The 21,896-nt window shown below is 38.3% G+C and overlaps 2 protein-coding genes across 5 annotated transcripts; both read right to left on the reverse strand.

Annotated features, from left to right (window-relative positions):
• Positions 1–2,193: 2,193 nt before the first annotated feature.
• On the reverse strand, positions 2,194–10,019 carry kiaa1191 (KIAA1191 ortholog). 3 transcript variants are annotated; one of them, XM_043221823.1, is made up of 9 exons: positions 9,821–10,019; positions 9,190–9,309; positions 7,340–7,446; positions 6,925–7,118; positions 5,152–5,263; positions 4,937–5,061; positions 4,735–4,838; positions 4,459–4,619; positions 2,194–3,199 (listed from the first exon to the last, which is right to left on the reverse strand). In XM_043221823.1, the coding sequence occupies exons 3-9, from the start codon at positions 7,362–7,364 to the stop codon at positions 2,988–2,990; spliced, it is 933 nt and encodes a 310-aa protein (XP_043077758.1). In that variant the 5' UTR covers positions 7,365–7,446; positions 9,190–9,309; positions 9,821–10,019; the 3' UTR covers positions 2,194–2,987. The 3 variants fall into 3 exon arrangements, with proteins under 3 accessions (XP_043077758.1, XP_043077756.1, XP_043077757.1); XM_043221821.1 differs by having other exon boundaries at positions 4,438–4,619; XM_043221822.1 differs by lacking the exon at positions 9,821–10,019 and adding an exon at positions 9,439–9,527 and having other exon boundaries at positions 4,438–4,619.
• A 2,113-nt stretch (positions 10,020–12,132) lies between these two features.
• On the reverse strand, positions 12,133–17,625 carry si:dkeyp-72g9.4. 2 transcript variants are annotated; one of them, XM_043221953.1, is made up of 3 exons: positions 17,476–17,625; positions 16,524–16,647; positions 12,133–14,216 (listed from the first exon to the last, which is right to left on the reverse strand). In XM_043221953.1, the coding sequence occupies exon 3, from the start codon at positions 14,212–14,214 to the stop codon at positions 13,399–13,401; it is 816 nt and encodes a 271-aa protein (XP_043077888.1). In that variant the 5' UTR covers positions 14,215–14,216; positions 16,524–16,647; positions 17,476–17,625; the 3' UTR covers positions 12,133–13,398. The 2 variants fall into 2 exon arrangements, with proteins under 2 accessions (XP_043077888.1, XP_043077889.1); XM_043221954.1 differs by having other exon boundaries at positions 16,524–16,644; positions 17,476–17,608.
• Positions 17,626–21,896: the final 4,271 nt, after the last annotated feature.

The following is a 21,896-nucleotide window of genomic DNA, read 5'->3' on the forward strand; positions in this document are numbered from 1 at the left end:
TTCCAAACATTTGGAAATATGTAACTACAAAAGATACCCCTAATAAAAAGTCACTTCCTTGTGCCAAAGGACAAACAGCTTATGAAGCATAATTAGCATAGATGACCAAACCCAAAACCTGTAGCTTTTGTTTTCATTGTTCAAATACTAACTGAACAAATACTGTTGAGGCAAGGTAAGAGAGAATATTTTACTAGTGTATTGTGCAGGAAATTGTTGAGGATTATCCTAGGTTAAATGCATTTTACTTTTATTTTTGCTTCAGTTATATATATAAAATATACAAGTTCATATCATTTTAAAGTTCAGTTTTATCTTAAAAGTCAGATTTGACCAGACATGTTTTTAAAGTTTGTTTAAAAAAACATCTCAAAAGGCACTTTTAAAAAAATTAATTTCAAGAGTAAAATTGTGCCACAATTAAAATGAATAAATACAGTTTTTAAAGTTCATTTTAAATGTTTATTTAGCATTTTTTTTTAAAACACATCTCAAAAGTAACATTTTGCCATAAATGTTTAAGTAGATTTCAAACCTACATACGGTAATGAATGAATGAATGAATGAATGAATAAAGAAGGGAAGGATGGAGGAAAAAGAAAAAGAAGAAGATGAAACTAAACAAGATTAACTTCAGGTAGCTGTGGTAAATATTTGGACCGATATTATTATAGGTTCATAAATAATATTAATATCATAATAATTTCTGCTACATTTCCCTCTCAAACACATACATAATACCCAATGGCATGAATAATAATGAACCAATTTAAACAGCCTTTCTGATCTCATCTGAAGTATAATGTAATCCTAATTGTGATGTTCTTGAATCACAGCCTGGCAGACAGTGGCTGTTTTATGAGTAACATCAGCAATGCGATCAAACTTCACACAAACACGACGCGGAGTGTTATCCATGAGCTCTGAACCCACGTCCACATGTTGTGGTCAGACTGTGATCTCATAGCTCTATTACACTGACTCACGTACAACAGAGGCCCTCACACCATGAGCTGGGTGGACCTTCAGGCTACATATTCAATCCAGACATCCCGGTGGGACTGCCAAACGTAGGAAATGACCTACAATGTGTCAGCGTGTAAAAGTACAACGTCACGGAGGGATTGGAAAAGAGCTTTGGGAGGAGGTGAGCTTATGTGTGTGTAAGAGAGAGAGAGAGAGAGAAAAGGGGAGAGAGAGGGAGAAAGTGTGCTGTTGGGTGGAGGGTGATGGGGCTGGACTTCCAGGAAAGTGTGTTTACCATGGCAGCATAAGATGTGAGGAGACTGCCAATGGAGCAGCACAAGAACCAGAGAAATGCGTGGAAAACACTGGGGATGATGAAGGAAACCTTGGGTGTCGGTTTGACGTGACACCGTTTGTGTAAATGATAAACTGCCATTAAAGAGTTCTGTTAATCACATATTGATTTAAAAGGTCATCTTTATTTCAGTTTTATTTCTATTTAATTTAAACCGAGGAAAGCGTATTTCTGTGGTGATACATCTGACGCGAGTTTCTTTCTACGTCAAAAGAGAGCACTCTTGGGAAGCCACTGCCTCCTAGCGGCAGACAAATGAATTACAAGAGGGAGGGAAGATGTCACGTGACCAGAAACACACACACACACACACACACACACACACACACACACACACACACACACACACACACACACACACACCAAAGAGGCACATGCACAAACCTCTGCAGCTAGTTAAACATACTAGAACCAGAACAGAACTTTCTATGCTTTTAAAAACTAATACATTTTTTGCTCTTTTAGAACGTTTCAAAACAAGGCTCTGGGAAATTTGATCAGGTTTAGCTAATTTCTGCGTACAAATTAACACACACCCCTGCAAAAAGTTTGGGATTAGTAAATCCAAGGATGCATTTTATATTTAACCTGCAACACTGTGAAATATCACAATTTGAATTTGTCATTTATTCTTTCTTGAATTTTCAAGTGTCACAAGATCCCTTAGAACTACTCTAAAAAATGCTTGGTGACCAGTTATATTTGGTGACTGGTGTTATATTATTTACATCATTCTGCATCATATATTTGCATAAATTAAATAAAATTATATTGTACAGTTAAATATGTTTATTCGCTTGCATGTGCCCGACCTTCCTTTATTGGTGCTATAACCAAAAAGAGAAATTAGAGGAAAGAAGTTTCAAAGCAAAAACGGAATGCATGTACATTTATTTATTCATGTATTAACAGATCCAACGAGATCAAAGCAAATACAGTCAACCTTTCGCGAAATTGAAACAATTTTAAACTTGTAACAAAAATATAAGAAATTCTCTGTCCAGAGCGGTTACATTAAATAAAATTTCAGGCAAAGTTTTTTTAGCCTTCAGTCAATGTTAGTGCCCTTGTCATTTGTCACACCGTGCTTGACACAACCGCATCACAGCGATGCTAAAAGTCATAATACACAACAGCAAAGACTTAAAGAATTAAGTTATCACTGAACCCATTGTGTATTGATGGTGTTACACAGGAAACAACGTCATTTCTTTACACATGATAATTGCTCTAGGCAGTTTTCTAACTTGCTATGTGATGGAACAAAAAACCCAACACACAAAAACACTGCTTTTGTTCATAGTCAAGCCATGAATAAATCACACCACAGTATATCCAAAAACACCAAGGCACGCACACTCTCACACATACTAACTTAACAAAACACTTAAAGAAAAATTAAAAGGCAAAGCAAGAAATGCTAACAAAAAAAAAAAAAAAAAAAAAAAAAAAAAAAAGACAGCACCAACAAAAATACTGCTACACACTCATACAACAACTTTGAGGACAAACATCAGACACTAGCAAAAGGATGAGTCTGTGATACGGAATTAAGCGAACACTACTGCAGTGACCCAACAGCAAGATAGCACAAGGGAATAAGAGCGAGGGTAGACCAGCTACGGGTTCACTATGTGTACAGTTGAGGTGGATGTAGGGAGTTCTCTCAGAATCCAGAGGGTGTCAGGACGTTCATGTCCCGGTGTTTGAGTTTGTGAGGTCGTGTCATCTGTCTCTTCCCCTCCATGGTGGGGATCTCCATCTTTGGGGGAGCTTTGAAGTTGGTGGGGTCCTCGACCAAGCGGGTGGCCTGGGCTTTCATCACTTCCATAGGGGTGGGTTTCTGAGCTCCCTTGTAGGACTGCAGGGCAAAGCCCCCTGTGAAGATACAGGAATAACGTCAGATGTGTTGACTCTGAGGTTGGGAGGGGAGGCCAAAGATCTTCTAAAATCTGGAGCAACGTGTATGTAAAAAGCTCTCTGCTGAATTTCCACCATTTTATTTAGCGGCTAGTTGTGGTCCTCAAATGTGAATAGTGCAGTAGTGATAAGGCTGGGACACATTAAAGAGTTGGCAGTGCACACAGACTACAGCAAACTAAACACGTGTTCTGCGCCTACATGAGAAGAACAGCTATCAATAGTAAATATTCATAATTCAAACAGAGAAATTGGATATACGAGAGAAATGCATATATGAAATGTAAACAAAGCAGCACTTGTGTACCATTTTGAATATCAGTAACGCTTATAACTTTCTTAATTTCATGCGGCTCACATTGGTATGATGTTTACATATTGGAAAGCCTGGGTAAGATCACGTAACATTAGAATGGTCTTGTTTGTGCCGCATTCTTTCATTATATGTTTTCATCACTTTTGCTTTAATTCTCTGGCACGGACACATTTGCGGAACACGGCAAACACTTTATATAAAATTACAAATGTGCAGAAAGCGCCTTAAACATTAATGATTAATTGGATTAATTAACATAATTCTGCTGTGGGGTACATCTCAAAACCTATTAGACGTTATAAATATATTACATCAGTTTGAGATTATGTGTGCATCTAAGATCATTTTACATTGAATCAGCCATATTTTAAACCATTCGAATCTATAAATGATCTTAAAATCATATATTTTGATTTTTGTTTTTAAAATTTTCAGTATATGGCCGTTTTTAAATCAGCCTTTGAGGAAAGTAAAACCTCAAATAAGTAACTTGGAAGGCAATGTGAATAAATATTTATTGCCTATTGACTTTTCAATTTTGCCAAGTCCCAAAACAATACAGGCTTTTTTTTTTTAAACTACAAATTTACTTCAATATTTCAATGTAGCTTCCCTAAGCCTTGAAGGTGCATGGCCTCTTCAAAAAGGTTGGGAGCAATATACTGGAATATCCAAATAAAACCCTCAAACCTACTGTTAATATGTCTCCTGTGCTGAAGGGATGATTGGTTATGGGTCATTATAGGAATGGTAATATGAGCAAATCATGCTGATTATTTTATGATTGACTGTTAAAAAGGTTTATTGTCATTTTTTCAAAAATGAAAGAAAATAAATGTAGAAGACATTGTTTAGTTGTGAAGTGCACCGTTTAGTTTACCTGTTATGGCTGCATCTGTACCTGGGTCAGTTGTGGATTTGCTGACTTGAGGTCGTGGTCCAAAAGCGCCCCAGCGTTCTACAGGTCCATCACTGGAAGCCAGATCTATACTGGAGCTGGAACTGGTGCTCATCTCAGAGCCGGTGAGAGAAGCGGTGGAGCCCTGACTGCTAAACCATCCCCTGCCAACACACACATACAAAATGACCATCTCATTTTTCAGCCCACAATTTAATTAACACACAAAAAAAAAAAAAAAAAAAAAAAAAAAAATGAAGCCGCTGACTCATTCAGCACCTGCGTCTCTGCTTGGGTGAGGACTGAGGGGTCCCGGCAGGGGTTGACTGACCAGACGATGGCTGTTTCTCTTCTTTGGCATCTACATTTTGCATTTGAAGCTTCTACAATATCCAAAACAATTTACACATAAAAATTATTTTTTTGAACATGTCTGGGCACTTGGACATTTGAGCCTGTTGGACTGACGATCTGTGCCTACATGCATTGACTCTGCCAAACGATGGTAGCGGGTTTCCTCTGCAGTCAAGCCTTTGTGAGGAGTGTAGCCTGTATCAGTCAGTCCTGCCTGTTTCTCAAACTTGTGCATGCTCTCCTGGGTCTGCTCTGTAACGGGTCACATTATGGCCACTGTTTTACACCAGTTAACACTTGAAATGTATGACACATAAGGAAGTGTCCTTATTATATTCTTACTGATGATAAGGGAGTTCATGACGGAAGAGGCTTTGGCTTTCACCACAGGAACTTGAGGTTTGGTGGATTCAAAGGTAGCACTTTGTTTTACCCCTCCTTCTGACTCATCCTCCTAAACACACACACAAAAAAAAAAAAAAACATACCAGAATTGTTAGAATTAGTCTACTACAGCAGTTTTTATTGTAGTATGGAGTGCTCCCAGGTGGTTAAAACGTTTTTAAAATGATACAGTTTATAAAAAAGGCAGCGGCTTTTTGCACTAAGTGTAAATAGCAATAGAGGCTATTTACACTTGCGATTGAAAATAGCAGCATTATTTAAATGCAAATTGCATTTTTTGCTATTTATACTACTTATTGCAAGTGGCAATTATATGCACCTCAGTATTAAAGTACATTATATAACTTGGTTGACACTCTCACTGGGACAATAAAGCCCAATACTCAATACTTTATTTGCAACTTTCTGATTATTTCCTTCATTTTTGAAAGAAAAAATGTTTTTCTGATGTCATCGGAAATTTATAAAAAGGAGACTGCGTCAAAGTATGATGGCCATACGTTTTTCCACCTGCGCCACTGGAGCTGATGTCAAACCACCATCTGGAGTTAGTATAAATAGCCTCTTCCAATTAGTTTAGCTATTAGCACTTAGTGTAAATAAACCTAATAATATATATATGACCACCTTTTGCTTTCAGAACTGCCTTAACCCTTCGTGGCATAGGATTCAACAAGGTACTGGAAACATTCTTCAGAGATTTTGGTCCATATTGACATCACGCAGTTGCTGCAGATTTGTTGGCTGCACATCCATGATGCGAATCTCCCGTTCCACCACATCCCAAAGGTGTTCTTTTGGATTGAGATCTGGTGACTGTGGAGGCCATTTGAGTACAGTGAACATGGCGCGTTATCCTGCCGGAAGTAGCCATCAGAAGATGGATATACTGTGGTCATAAAGGACATGGTCGGCAACAATACTCAGGTAGGCCTACCTAAGTACACCACCACCACCACCAGCCTGAACCGTTGATACAAGGCAGGATGGATCCATGCTTTCATGTTGTTGTCGCCAAATTCTGACCCTACCATTCGGATGTTGAAGCAGAAAACGAGACTCATCAGACCAGGCAACATTTTTCCCAATCTTTTATCCTTAGTTTCCTGTTCTTGGCTGACAAGAGTGGCACCCGTTGTGGTCATCTGCTGCTATAGCCCATCCGCCTCAAGGTTCGACGTCTTGTGCGATCAGAGATGCTCTTCTGCGTACCTCGGTTATAACAAGTGGTTTATGTGAGTTACTGTTACCTTTCTATCAGCTCGAACCAATCTGGCCATTCTCCTCTGACCTCTGGCATCAACAAGGCATTTGCGCCCACAGAACCGCTGCTCATTGGATATTTTCTCTTTTTTGGACCATTCTCTGTAAACCCTAGAGATGGTTGTGCATGAAAATCCCAGTAGATCAGCAGTTTCTGAAATACCAGCAACAACAACCATGCCACGTTCAAAGTCACTTAAATCACCTTTCTTCCTCATTCTGATGCTTGGTTTGAACTGCAGCAGATCACCTTGACCATGTCTACATGCCTAAATACATTGAGTTGCTGCCATGTGATTGGCTGATTAGAAATTTGTGTTGAGAAAGTTGGAGAGGTTTACCTAATAAAGTGGCAGGTGGGTGAGTGAGTGAGAGAGAGAGAGAGAGAAAAGAAAAAAGTAAGGTTAATAATAAATCTAGTCAGAGAAAAGCAATGCACACACACACCTCAGCAAGTCGTGCAAACTTCCTCTCAGGAATGACAGGTCGCCTCCACAGGTTGTTAATATTAATGTCAGTTGGAGGTGGAGACATAGGGCGCTCAAGATTATCATCATAGCTGAGAGCCCGACGGGTCATTCCAACAGGAATGGACATTCCCCCAAGGAGTCCCTCAGAGGCACCTGGACCTGCTTCCAGGGCTGAGGTAAAAGAGCAAAGCACTGTGTCAACATCTGAACAGATAGCTACTTTAAACATTCACAATTCAATGCATTTAAAAACAAAAATTGTTGTCAAATAGGCTACTGTCTCTTAAAGCTATTCAAAATAAAAGTGAAAGTATTTTAAAACCATTGACAAGCCTTTAGAAAGTAATATTATGCACTTCAAAGAGTTAAATAAACAGGCCTCTCTCCTTTACCTGGGAGGTCTCCAGGTCCAGACATTATGGCTACTGAATGAAGTGTTTGTTGAACTAAAAAGAGAAGACAGCCTGGACCAAGCCAATCAGATGGGACTGGATCAAATCTACAGATGAAATTAAGAGAAAAGAACAAGTAACATATTAACCAAGCAATATTTGAGTTTAAGGCCAAAGAACCATCCAACAGCTTCAAGATTAATCATTAAAGAGACACAGTTCTGCAATCCTCTGGTACGCAGTCCAACTGATCTGCACAACATCATCACCAATGACAGAGCGGCTAAAATTCAATCCCTCATATCATCCCTGATATTTCCGGACAAACATTTATAATACACATTGATAAAAAGTATAATATAGTAAGACATAGCCTACATGTAAATCAGTATTGGTAATCTTTCATTTAAATCTAAAGATTTGCTTTTGCTCTGGAATGACATTCCTTCTCTGACGACGTCAGTTTGATGTCTTGAGCAGAGTTTATAACACATCTCTCCGACCGATAGGTTGCTATGAGTGAGAGACAGAGAGAAGGATGACAAAAATAAAACCCATGGATACTCATGGTACCACTCAATACTCAGTTTCAGATGGAAATGTGTCACTAAACTGAAATAAAGTCAGCAGCAACTTACAGTTTACTTCCAGATATATTTATGTAATCATTAAAAATACTTATTCTGACCTATACTGCTGCACAGTCATGCTTAAATAGAGTCTTAACATCATCTAATGATTCTTGTTCTATACCTGCTTGACAAGATTTTCTGATAAAATATGCTTTACAGTTTATTATAAAATATTGTTTTTCACAGAATTTTTTTTTTCAGTAAATCCTGGTAAATAAATAAAATGCATTATTTTTTGCTTTCGTTTTGTTAAAAACCAAAAAACCCCACTTTAATAAACATTTCTTTTCATTGCTTAAAAACCTCTTTTGAACTTTAGCATTTCACTATGATGAAATCACTCCATCATATTTTTTGGTTTAAAACTGCTGACAAAAAAAAAAACAAACAAACAAAAAAAACCCCTCAAACCTTTGCAATAACCCCACAAAATTAAACAATAAAACACGTATTACTACCACTACTACATGCAGGCAATAATTAAAATCATGTTTATTGTTATTGGACACCTTATTATAAAGAATATTATAATACAACAAGTATTTTAATTTTTACCACACACGTTTACAGCATAAATAAATAAAAATATAAATTTTTAAAATATAAATTAAACTTAACACTTTAGAAATTAGTTTCTTTACACAGCATTTTTGATAAAACAAAAAAAAAAAAAATAGGTAGCTTACTCTATAGAGTTCACAAAAACAAAGAAAGTTACATTTATATTCATTCCTGAGGTCTAACAAACATGTGGTATGCCTTTCCTTCCCCATAATTGGAATGAACTAAACATGTCATGATAAATACTGATACTGAATGACACTGAAAAAAATAAATCATTCACACCATATCTAAACATTCCCATGTGGTGTTCACCATTTAACCATATGCTCACTCTTTGTATGTCCAATACGGTCCTTACATTCTGTTTAAGACCCCATTTATATCTTTATTGTGCAATTAGCCGTGATAAATATAATTTCCAATGCATTACTCTGCGAACTTAAATGTAGATCGTGTCGCGGTACATCAAAAACATAACCATGAAGCTATGCATATCTGAGACCATACGCTCTTTAAACAATCCTTTTAAGTGATAGTAAAATGGAAACTGGGAGAAATTTATCTACACAAATTTAGATTTGAAAAAAAAAAAAAACATTATTATCATCATCTACACAAGTGTGCATCGTTAAATCAAATGTGACCATCTCTTACCAGTGAAGGGCCAAAAGCACCACTGCTAGAGCACAGGTTGATCTCGCTGACAAGCTGATTTTTGCTCACTTAACATTGTGGGACACCAGGGCGAGCACAGCCAGCAAAAGACGGAAAGAGCTAGAATAGAAGCAAAAGCCATAAAAAAATAAGTAAGTTTTGACTGGGTGCACTACAAACCAGTTGATTGAGAAGATACCTAATGTTAAATAGACTACGAACGTATCTGAATCTACAATAAAACTTAACCCGTTTTTAATTGAAGTGATAACGCAAGAGTGAGCACTAGTGTTGTGAGAATCATGGCATGCTGGGAATGGGATTACACGAGCCGTCCAGCTGATGTTATGTAATGCTGCTCACTTTCTCAGTACTCCGCCAACGTTACGTCAAAAGCTAACGCACTAGCTTGAAGCACAACAGCTCGCTTTTGTTTTCAAACATTATTTCGTTTAAGTTTGAGTTTCAAGTGATCGTTTACTGAACACCGCTACATGTTTTAACAAATACGACAATAATTGTTAGATGGTATGTAAATGAGCAGACTAGCTGTTCAATCCAGTTTCGGCGACCTGAAACCGGTTTGAGGGATGCGCTCGCGAGCTGCAGAGCGCGAATCGATTGTTTTTACCTGCTGAAGTGTTCCCGCGCCTCCTCAACAGCAGCTAACAGTCCAGCAGAAGCACTACGTGCACGTGTAACCGAATGGCTAAAGTACACATCACAGATGTTTGAAAAGAATTGGCTTTTGTATCTGCCATAACTTCCCCCTCTTTTGGGTCTTTAACAATAACCAACACAGCACAGCTGGGGCTGCAGCCCTCGTTTAGTCTCGCGATACTTCGATTTGTCATTATCTCCAGAGCTGCTGCGGTACTTCAGCTAGCCACACGGGGTAGCAAAAGACTATAAAGACCTAGCAGCTAGGTTATTTAGACATGAATAAGCATTATTAGTTCCCATTTGCTCAAATACCCACCCCCTTATGTTTTCCGTAGCTCTCACTTCACAGCCACTGTCTTTCGATTCTGCAATCTTTCTGGTATTTTCACGCTGGCTTGTTTCTTCTCTTTCGTCTGTGACAGGACTGGAATGTCCATCTGTAATTAGCTGTTATAAATATAAACATATATTTGTTTAAATTTTCATTAACGGACCTAAACTCCACACAAATGGTGTGTCATGATCAGTTTATTAGAAGCTTCAGTTTAGGTTATTTATTTTATCATAAGTTACCCTGGAGGCCTGGACCACAAAACCAGTCTTAAGTAGCATGGGTATATTTGTAGCACTAGCCAAAATAGCTATATGGGTCAAAATTAAACATTTTTCTTTTACTCCAAATATTGGAATATTAACTAGGCTAAAGATCACGATCCATGAAGACATTTTGAAAATTTGTGTTCGGCAGAACAAATAAATTCATACAGGTTTGGAACGTCTTGTGGGTGAGTAAATGATGACAGCGCTTTCATTTTTGGGTGACCTTCTCCTTTAAATGTTTAAATCAAGAAAACACAAGGATCATACAGTTTTATCTCTGTGACTTTATTGAATATCTTTTGAATATATTTATTTTGTGTTGTGTAACTGAGGTTTGTGGACTGGCTTGAACTACTTAAAGCTAATTTGATTAGAAAGAACACCCCCCCAACCCCCATCCCCCCTTTGTTAATCAACGCTGTCACATCCTTCACCAAACATCAACACCCACTACACAACACCCCCCATTTGGGGCATTATAGGGGCCCCCATTCACCCGCATATAACTGCCCTGGCAGTGGGGCCATTGTGCTTGCTTATGGTTCCTTGAATGATGTAAAAACGGGTTCCAAATTAAAAGAGCCATTTATGTAGAATGCTTGTTTAAACAAACACAGGCCTGTGGAATTTAAAAAGTAAATAAACATTTGATTAAGCTTTGATAAATCTTTAATCATCCACAACACACTAGCACCACGTCTCCAGCTGCCATAGAAATACCTCAAAAAAACGTAACATCTTAAAGACAAAATTCTAAAGATGTCTGATGCGCAGTTGTTTCCCTGATGTATAAGGTCTATAATCAGAACCTCCCTTAAGCGTCCAGAGCACCCAAGTAATGTTCTATTGTCTGTCTGTCTCAAAAAAAACCCAAAATGAATGGCCCGAACCCGTCCAAGTCAGCATTAATTGTGTCTGACCAGATTTGCTGCTCCAGGATACAATGCAGCTGCAGGAAGTGCCTCAAATAGAGAGTGTTGTGTAGAGTGTTGATGTTTGATGGTGGGTGTGACACAGCTGATTAGCACAAGGGGGTGGGATAATTCTTCTTTATAATCAAATGAACTGGATGGTTTATAGCACCCCACCCCTGCTCCTATTTACATTTCTAGATTTTAATTACTGTTAACACTTACTAATCCTTAGTATATGCCATGTGAGATAAAGTAATGCACACATATATATATATATATATATATATATATATATATATATATATATATATATATATATATATATATATATATATAACAACATAGTTAAATTATTAACATTTTAAACAACAGTTAAACAGTTAATTTACATAGCAAATAAATATTTCAAATATATGATAAACTAAAATGGCACTGAAACTGTATGTGATTTGTTGTTGCGAAATAAAAGTGTATTTTGAATCTATTAATATTATTTATATTTAAATATCTTTACTATTTAAATTATACTGAATCTGCATTTAATAAATGTAAAACTTTTCAGGTGAAATTGCTAGTAGCTATACCACCGTAAGGTCCATTAGCTTTTTTTGTTGATAAATAAAATAGATATAAATGATAGACTGTAAAAGGTTTTGTCAGATCAACATTATACAGCTGATGGAATAGACTTTTAATTGACTCAGAGGACTCATTGTAATTTTTAATCTACTTGAAGGAAAGGGGAAAAACACGCAGAATCCATGCATAAAACACAGACATTTTATTAATTTAAAAAAGTGAAAAAAAATTACAAGGTTGCTGAAAATGTACAAACAACGGATTTTTCCTTTTTTTCATATAGTGTAATATACATTTTCTCTTAAATTATTACATCCATAGTAATTTAAAGAAATTTCATATGCATAAATACAAAATAATTTACAAATTGACATGCAACCATACTAATTAATTTTTTAATAGTTAGATAATCTCAGAATACTGAAACACCAAATCAAAGCAAAAAAAAAAGGGATTTTCTGGGTGTGTACAAACAGTCTAACATGATAACAGTGCAGTTCTACATTAGCTTTTTGCCCGTTGTTCTGAATATCAAAAAGATGTAGGACTTATTTTTCATCGTATGGTCTGTTGTTAAACAAAGGTGATTCCTAACCTGGATATTTAATCATTTACCCTCCAACCGGACTATCTAGTTCAAAGCTGATATTTGTGCTTGCAAGCTGTTACAGCATGCTCCATTTTTTTTAAACTGCAACACAAGGGCCTGAAAACAAACATGATAGCCATTTTCAACATGACTCATTTTGTCTTTGTTGTTGGAGGGTGGCAGTGAGTTATTACAGCTTAGCCATTTTGTTGCGAAATACCAGTGAACAAAGAAGCACATTATATAGAAATAACCATTTGATAAAATATCTTTGAACATATCCATGGTGGAAATACACTTTAATCCTAGTCATATTGTTTGATCAATCTATTTCATAAAAAAAAAAAAAAATCTTGGAAATGTCATGAAATGTTTGATAATATTTAAAGGAAGCATGGCATGTTCATTCTGCATCACAGTAGCTGCCTAATATGCAATTTAGCTAAAACCTGTGGCTTTCCAGCCCAATATAGTTGTGGACACAGTGAGATTCTTATCTGTGAAAATTATGGATTGTTGTTTCCTTTAAACTACATTTAGTTTCATATATTAGAACTGCAATTTTGATGATACTTTTTCCTTTTTTAAATCTCACCAAACAATGTTAAAGGCATCCAACAATCAATTCATTTATTGATCACGACTGGACATTACTGGACTGACTCAGTCATCATTGACATTCATCGTAACTCTACACTATGGTGTGGTATCAACGCGACACCATCTATAGGGTTACAAGTTTAAAAATACATCAAAAATGTATATGCATATAAACCTGAAGTGCAAAGTAATAATTCCACAATAATCCACGTTACTCTACGTGATATTCAACCTCACCCGGAAAGAGATTTTCTCAGGTGTAGACTACTTCTCTGCAATTGCGGGCAGCATGCATGCGCGAATGCGGGCTTCTTTCCATGCGCTGCGGCACTCTGAGATCCAGTGGGACACTATGGTCTGTTTGTCCATGCAACGGCTGCTCTTTCCTCTCCAACCAGCAGGGGCGCCGTCGAGCTTGTTGGGAACGCCACTGCGTGATGCCAGACTGCCTTCATCCAGCTTCTTCCTGCTGAGCGGCGACCGCTGCAGGACCGTAGCCACAGGGACCGTCTCCGGCAGGCAAAGCTCTGGGCAGCTGCTTTTCCGCTGAGAATCAGGCGCCGAGGAACAGCATGGGAAGGTGTCGCTGCGAGGCCGGCGTGGAGGAACGCTGCCCCTTCTGGTGGAAAGTGCTAGCGCACCTCTGTGGCTGTAGAGGTACTCCAATGGATCTGCCGGGCCTGGGATGTCACCTCTGCATCCGTTGTCTTCCTCTGGGGTGGCCTGGGCCTGCAGAGGTTCCGACGGAACAGATCTGGTGGTATCTTTCTCTTTATGGGCATGTTCGATGGTCTGGTCGCTGCTTGTGGAGGTGTGGGGCTGCGGAGGCTGTAGATGCTGGCGCAGGCGGTGCAGTCGTAGGCATGGCTTCGGGGAATCCAAAGGCCCGATGGAAAGGATGTCACAGTCGGGCTCATGCAGAGGGAAGGTGGGCCGGGCCAGATGACAGATGGAGAGGAAGTAGTCCTGCGTGGTTGTGTGCTGGCTGTTGGTCTGGTTCAGGTCTTGCACCAGCTCCTCATAGCCCTCCCTGATGGTGGGAAGGCCACGTTTAGCCAGTAATCTGGACCTGGGACGCATGACTGTAAAAAGTGGAAATAGTGGGTCATTAAATAGATACCTAAATGATAGGAAAGAACTATACAATGAGCAACACATTTTCAATAATATTTATTCATTCTTGTTTATAGGAGCATTCAACAATGTCAACAACTGGAGCATGGAGGACAGAGAAGTGCCTGGACTATGGAGTTAGTCTGTAAATGTAAACTGTGTGCTTACACATCTTTTTAAAACGGTGAGTGCCAGTGTATGACAAGCATTCGGCCAATCAACATATATTTACTTTCGTATGTAACTGAAATCATTCTCAGTTCCAAATGCACCAAAAAGATGTACTACCTCGCCAATAACAGGAACGATGAAAATGTTCCTGTAGTGTAAAAGCCCATATTATTACATCTTTTGATTTTAATAGAGTATTATAATTGTATTTAATCATTTATTATAAATGCTTCAGAAATATTTTTCAATGTTGGGCCATGTTAACTATATTGTAGTTAACTAACGTTAGCAAATGAAACCTATTGCAAAATGTTGGACATTTCTTTCCATCCAAGCTGTTTCAACATAAGTAATGAGATGGAGAGTAAAATGGAGGTTACACATTAAGAAAATTTTCACTGGCAAAAAAGTCCACTGTGTATAGTCAAAACTGTAGCGCGAAGCGCAGCTCACATAAAAGGCATTTTTAAACCAAGCAGCTTTCTTTGAATCAGCGTGACCAACTTGAACCCGTTGAAAATTCTGTCCTCAGATTGCATGAATTCATATGAAATGTCTGGATTTCAGCTGTGAAAATTAATCACAAGTCTCTTTATTATCAGACTTTTCTTCCAGCATTTTAAAAATCAGCAATTAACTTATTCTTTCCTAATATCGATTGTGGGCACAGTCAGCATACTCGGCACAGAGCGCTGCCTCCACATATCGTGTCATACACCATTTCTCATTTTTCTGAAAATTGTTTTACAGACATCACAAATAAAATGCAACAAATACACCACAAATACCGATATACAGTACTTCTTCTGAACAGATGCAATAAATTAAAACACTTTAATATTAATTTAATATTTAATAACTTTAATATTGTTATGTAGTATTCATGATTATTTATGCATTTGATATGCATCACTTATGATGTTAACTCAAATATTCATGTTCAAATGTTCTGATTTGTGAAATCAGTATTTTTATTACAATATCTTTTCTCTTCAGGCATTTAAGGCAGTTTAAGTCAATTCAGGAAATTTAACCGAATTGAAATTTAATCCTAATCTTGGGAATCACAATCTCTGAACAAGGACAGAAAACCATTATTACATATATTTACAATTTACATCAAGCATACAAACTCTTACCACTTAACAACGAGCAATACATTTGTAACAATATTTATCTTGTTAAAAAAAATTGTTGATAAAAGTATTGTTAGCTGTTATGTCCATAATAACTTGGGTCCATTAAATATTAATTACAAATACATATTTTACTTTTAATAATTAATTAGTATATGCTGAAATTAACATGAACTAAGATTCTTGCAGACACACATACACTTTCACTCACAGACCTCTAATGTATCTTTTGTTGGCTTTGACATTAATAACCCACATTATTGCTTCATGCATAATTAAACAGCATTATTTTTGAAGTTGTTATTACCTGCCTGATCATTTCTTATTGATGCTCTGTACAGTAAATGCCAAAAATCAATATATATAATGGGAGGGATTGGTTACAGGAATACGTGCAAACCCAGTCTCCATGGCAACGCCTCTTCCCATCACATCCCAGGCTGTGCTCGGATTTCATAGCAATTGGAAAGCACATACACAGACACACACACACACACACACACACACACACACACACCATGAAACAGCTCCTCCCCACACCCCCACCGCCCCATGCCCAAATCATCTGAACACCCCTCTTTATTGTGGCAGACCAATGTAAACAACCCAGCACCGATTCCCACCCTTCCCCATTTTCAACTAATTCTCTCTGCCTAAACCTGTTTGGATTTTCCCAGCCTTTGAATTTTCGTATGCCAATCCATGAAGGGAAAAAAAACACAATATACTTCAAGATCAAAGCAGGTCTCTCTTACACAACCCATTACGGCGGACATCAGGCGGTTTCTCACGACAATTGATGAAAGTCAAAGAATCCCTGGCCTTAATCTTTATGAATAAGAACCTGAAATAGATTCATAACCTATGCTCTAAATAAAACGTGACTATTGTGATATATGAAGACTGTGAAGTGTGATGTAATCATCGTTCTGGTTTCTAATGAGGCCAGCGGTGTGTATCGTGTCCCACCTGAGCAGGGTCTCTCCGGCTGCCTGGCGTTGCTGTGGGTCTCTTCTTCCTCCACTCCTCTTGTCTCTTCTCCTCTTCCCTGCTGCTGTCTCCGCTCCCTGCCTCAGCTCAGAGCCTCCAACTGCTGCCACACACACAAAAAAATAATGATTTTCTCCCCCGTCTCCCTCCCTCCCTCTTTCTCTCTTGCCTGTTTGCTTGCTCGCCCTCTCTCGTGCGCCTCACTCTCTCTCCTCCCTTGGTCAGGGCTAAAAATAGCACCTTCATTCCCGTCCCTGTGGCTGTAAAGAATCATTTGCAAAATGGATTTTACTGATGTGGTGGGGAGAACGAAAGAGGAAAAGGGAAGAAGTTTGTAGGACGGTGCAAGTAATAAGAATTAGACAAGACAAAAACATCTGTGATAATAAACAGAGCGTGACTGACGCACTGATTAAAAGAGCCCCAAAGTTAAAATAAAAACAACCAGAGTGATACTGAGATGAACAAATACATTAATTAGCATTCTGTGGGAAATGGAGTTAACAAAAGCAGCAGTATATCCTATTGCTCTTTTTTATGCGGAAATAAGTAAATTGATCACTGATTTTAGAGCTATAGCTCTATTTTTTGACCTTGGTCCACTCAGTGGTGTTCTTATCTTGAGTGAAGAGAGTTGTTTGTACAGCTATATATAGCTCCATCTGCAGGTATATTGAGCCTTCAATGACTTTTTATCATGTCCACGTTGCAGTCACACGTCGGAAAAGGGCAGTAAACTTGTGAGCATCAATATAACAAACAATACAAGTGCGTATAGATTGTATGTGTGTGAACGAAAACTTAACAAAAATACAGAGAAATCTGTTGTATGCTGTCTTTCTCAAGCTTTGTATACCCTTAGTAAATGTGTCCGTCTGTATAAATGCTAGATAAACAGACTAAAATGTGACTAATTTGCCGCGTCCTTTACCTGTAGACTGGTGTTCTGTATATTCCACAGACGTTGAGTGAGCTGTTGCTGCTATCTGATGATGCCGTCAACATAGACTTCACAAGACTGTCCTGTTTAAGCCAACAACATCATGTTCACTCTCAAAAATGTTTGTCTGACAATGCAGGGTGTGAGAAAAAGAGAGAGGGAGTGAAAGGGAGGGACATGTTGGGAGGGAGGAGGTTGTTTTGAAGGTGGAGCAGTTTGGAAATCAGAACATTTTACAGACCAGCCCTTTTAAATTCAATATAATCCCATTCCATTTATCTGACTTCTGGTCAGAGGTCATATGAAAAGCTTTTCAGTCTGCTTGAACAAATTTACTGCCATGACAATGTTATTTTATTATCTTTGTTGAATATATGTTATATATGTTTTCATTTTAAATGTAGAGATAAATAGATGCACTGAAAAACTTAAAGGGTAAGTAACTCCACCCCAAAATGACAATCCACCCCTATGTCATTCCAAACCTGTAAAAGCTTTGCCACAGTCTAAAGCCAATATATCTTAAATTTCTGTTTTGAGGATGAACACAGCTTTAAGGGGTTCTTTGTTGGCTTTGGACCACCATTGATTAACTAGTCAGGTTTGAAGAACCAGTTTATAGTTTTTGTGAGGTTTAGGCTTACAATCAGTGTTTGATGCTTGTATATCAGTGTCATTCATCTATATTTCCTTTAATTTAAAGGATTTGTCATGTTTAAGGTTAAATATAGGTGTATATTTTTGGATTAAAATGTTGCTCCATGGTCAACAAAATATTTTGGAACACATCAAACTCGTGCTTTGGCAATAAAATCAAAACTTGAGTGAAAGACGTGCTTTGGCAATAAAATCAAAACTTGAGTGAAAATCGATGCCTCTGGAAATAAGTGCCTCAAAAATTCAAACACTACCAGACCAAAATACAGATGAAAAGTCATATAAGTGGAGGCAGCCACGTCACTGTAGCTGATTTATCAGTGCAATAATTCACACTTATTTTAAAGCTAAAAATGTACCACTTCAGAAATCAAGGTGTTTTTAACAAACACTCAGCTCAAGTTAAATTAAAGCTGCGCCTGTATGCCTGTGACCAGTTCTTTATGTATGTGACTTACCCAAGGCTGTTTTAGAGGATATAGCAAGATGAGACAAGGAGTGATATAATGAGAATAATAATCAGAAAGACAAGGGTTCAGAGTCTTCTTGCTAAGTAGGTTGACCTGGTTCAAATGAAAGAAGGACAAAATGAGTGACAAGAGGGAATACAGAAGAAGTATGGAGCTTTATAATAAAGACTGTAATAGCACAGGCAGTGACTGCTGAAAGGCAGAAAACCATGGCAACACGTGTGCGAATCATGCTAGGAATGAACTGTATTGGCCTCAATGAACTGCAGTCACACCAAGCTGATATATTCTTATATTGATCTAGCCATCTTCTGCTGACAGCCACTCAGCAATAAAGAGATTCACACTTTCCTTTCATTTTTAGCACAGAACTGAATCACGATTGATGATTGCTCCCATCTGGCAAGAAGCAAAGATCAAATTTAAAGCTAATCCATGGCATTTTCACCTTTAAAAATATTCCTGCTTAATATGCAGCTGTCACGCAGCTGTGCCTTAAGCATGTGAAGAAGGTGATCAATTCAAATCATTTATTATTAATCCACAAGAAGGTTTTTCCACGATAGGCAGGCATCAATAATACCAAACAAGGAAGCACAGGGCAGAATACACTTCAAAAACTAAAGCAAATGAAGATAATAAATGAGACACACCTAAACAAAATGACCATCAATAGGAGACATAAACTAGGTCACAGTGAACAGATGGGAAAGGAAAACACATCAAAAACAGGTCCATAGGTCTGACAGTTCTGTCCCCCACCCACCCTCTAGAAAGGCACGTTCTCGTGCTGCAGAGAAAAAGGGAGGGATGGAGGGGGACTTAGGAGTGGATGTGGGATGGTGATGGGCTGGCAGGAAGGCAAGGGGACAACCCAGGTGGAGGTTTGGACAGAGGATGGACTCCTGGCAGAAGGACAACAAACGGAGTCCAGGGTGGAGATGACTCAGCGAGGAGCCAAGGAGAAAATCGGGAATTTGAGCAAGGAAACCCAAAGCTGCAGCCAGGATGGTAAACCATTGTGGAGCCAATGAAGGGAGACAACTACAGGGGGATGACTGACAGGAGGAGTTTGGAGTTGGAATGACAGAGGACCAAAGTGGAGCCAGAGGGCAGGAGGAGACTGACAGTACTGGAGGGATGAGATGCAACCGTGTCCTGAGGTCGCGGATGGTTAACAATTTACCAAGGCAGAGGGTCGAGGGAGTCTTGCGGAGCTGGTGTACTGATGGGCCACAGCGGAAATGAGGTAGTCAGGAGCCATTGTGGAGCAAGGTCAGAGGCCAAAGGAGGAGACAAGGACTCCAGTCGTGATACTAATGGAGACAAGCAGATCTGCAGCAGTCCCACCACACAGAAGAGCTGCCAGGAGACAGCGGAGGTGCTGGTGAGGTGGGACAGGGAGGTTAGGTGGGAGTTCAGGGTGTTTAGGGGGATTTGCTGCCTACACACACCACAAGGACAGCACCATGAGTGCCAGTGAGAAGGGAACGACCCTAGTGGCGCTTATCGGAAATTCAAATTCAAATATGGCCAACTTGGTCATGATAGGACAGACGGAAGATGATGGTGGGAGAAGACGAGGCATGCCTCTATACAAACCTACGTCCTCTGAGTGCAGCCTCAGCTCACCAGTGGGCGGGGCATTCCTCCACGCCCTGAACACATGGGGGATAAAAACAAAGCAGGTCCATAGGTCCGACAACAATAAACATTATGTTTGTACAGTGGATCAACCTATAGTGCTAGTAAAACATTACAACGTGTTTGAACTGCCAGATGCAGCAACATTGGGCCAACAAGTAAGGTGAGTTTAAGGGCAGGATTAACAATTTATTCAAACCCTTAAATGTTCTTTTTGCAATTGCGTTTGCTTTCTAAGCCAAACGATAAACAGATTCACCACCAATAAAATGTATTTTATTTTGACAAATCTGATCACGTAACAGTTCTTTCCTAAAAGAAACTGTTTAAATGAATGTGTCATCTGATGTTAATGATGCGTTTGACCATCATAACATACCTTTAACATTGTCAAACACAAGCCCTTTATTAGAACAGAGTCACTTGTATTTATTTTAATAATCACAATCTAATGAACACATCTCTCAATAATAACCTATGTCTGGTTAATAATATGCATTATTATATGTTACACTTAAGATTACCAATAATGTTTAAAGTACCGAATTTAAAGAATGAGCCTGTATTTTACATTTAGACTAATTTAAAGAAAAACCATTAGTGTCTGTACAGTAAATGTGTGTTTGTGTTTATAAAATGGCAAAGCATTTTTAACTGTAAAACCCGTTTCATCTGATATCATCAAATAAATAATAAAACACTCCTGGATGTGACAGCAGTTCTCCAAATCATGAAATAAATAGTTAATTAATCCTATAAATAAATGGTAACCCAAATAGGAGGCTATGTCCTTAAGATGTCTTAATAAACACGCCACAGCAGGGCATTTAGATGTACCGTGAACTGGAAGGTCTGGTTTATGAGTAACTGTGCACGTCTTCTCTAGCACGTGCAACCTGTTTATCACGTGCAGGACAGCGACCCACCGAGATCCTTTGAAAATATGACCTTTATCATTCACCCTCAGCACTGTCAGCCTGTTCGGTACTAAAGGTTTTTTGCTCTCAGACGACACGATGCCTTCGTCGTCCTTCTGTTCGTGACTTCTGCATCGTCTCCCTGTCACTTTAATAAATGAAGCGTGCGGCATGTGATCTGGCATCAAAGGCTTTGATGGAGCTGCACGGGCAAGCCGAAAATAGCTTAGCCTGCTTTGATATTCGCTAGTTATTTTTGAAAAACATTTTTTTCAACTGTTGAATGAATAATTAGCTGTGTCTCAAATACCTACTTAGCTGGCTATCTAGAACATTTTAGGGCTTTGGTGTTTGTTTACTAGTTTTGTAGACGTTGCAGTAGTATTTTTTTTATGCACAGGTCTCACTTTGGACAATGTTACACTTCTCTGTAATTGTTTTAATCGATTATTTAATTTCTGGACATTTTTGTGGTATTCTAATTTACAGATCATAGATTTATAGACTTTACAGTGCCCCTATTATGGGTTATGAAATGTTAATAATGTTAATTTGGTTTTGGGGGGGACATGCATTCAGGATCATTAAAAACGTTCATTAGCTAATATGATTTTTTATTTTATTATTATTATTATTTTTTTTTACCTTATTTGTTTAACGACTCCTAAACGATTCGTTCAACGATGCATTTTTTCCAAGGCGATTTCATTTTAAAGCAGCGTGT

This window comes from Puntigrus tetrazona, chromosome 21 (genome assembly GCF_018831695.1).
Source record: "Puntigrus tetrazona isolate hp1 chromosome 21, ASM1883169v1, whole genome shotgun sequence".
Taxonomy (NCBI): domain Eukaryota; kingdom Metazoa; phylum Chordata; class Actinopteri; order Cypriniformes; family Cyprinidae; genus Puntigrus; species Puntigrus tetrazona.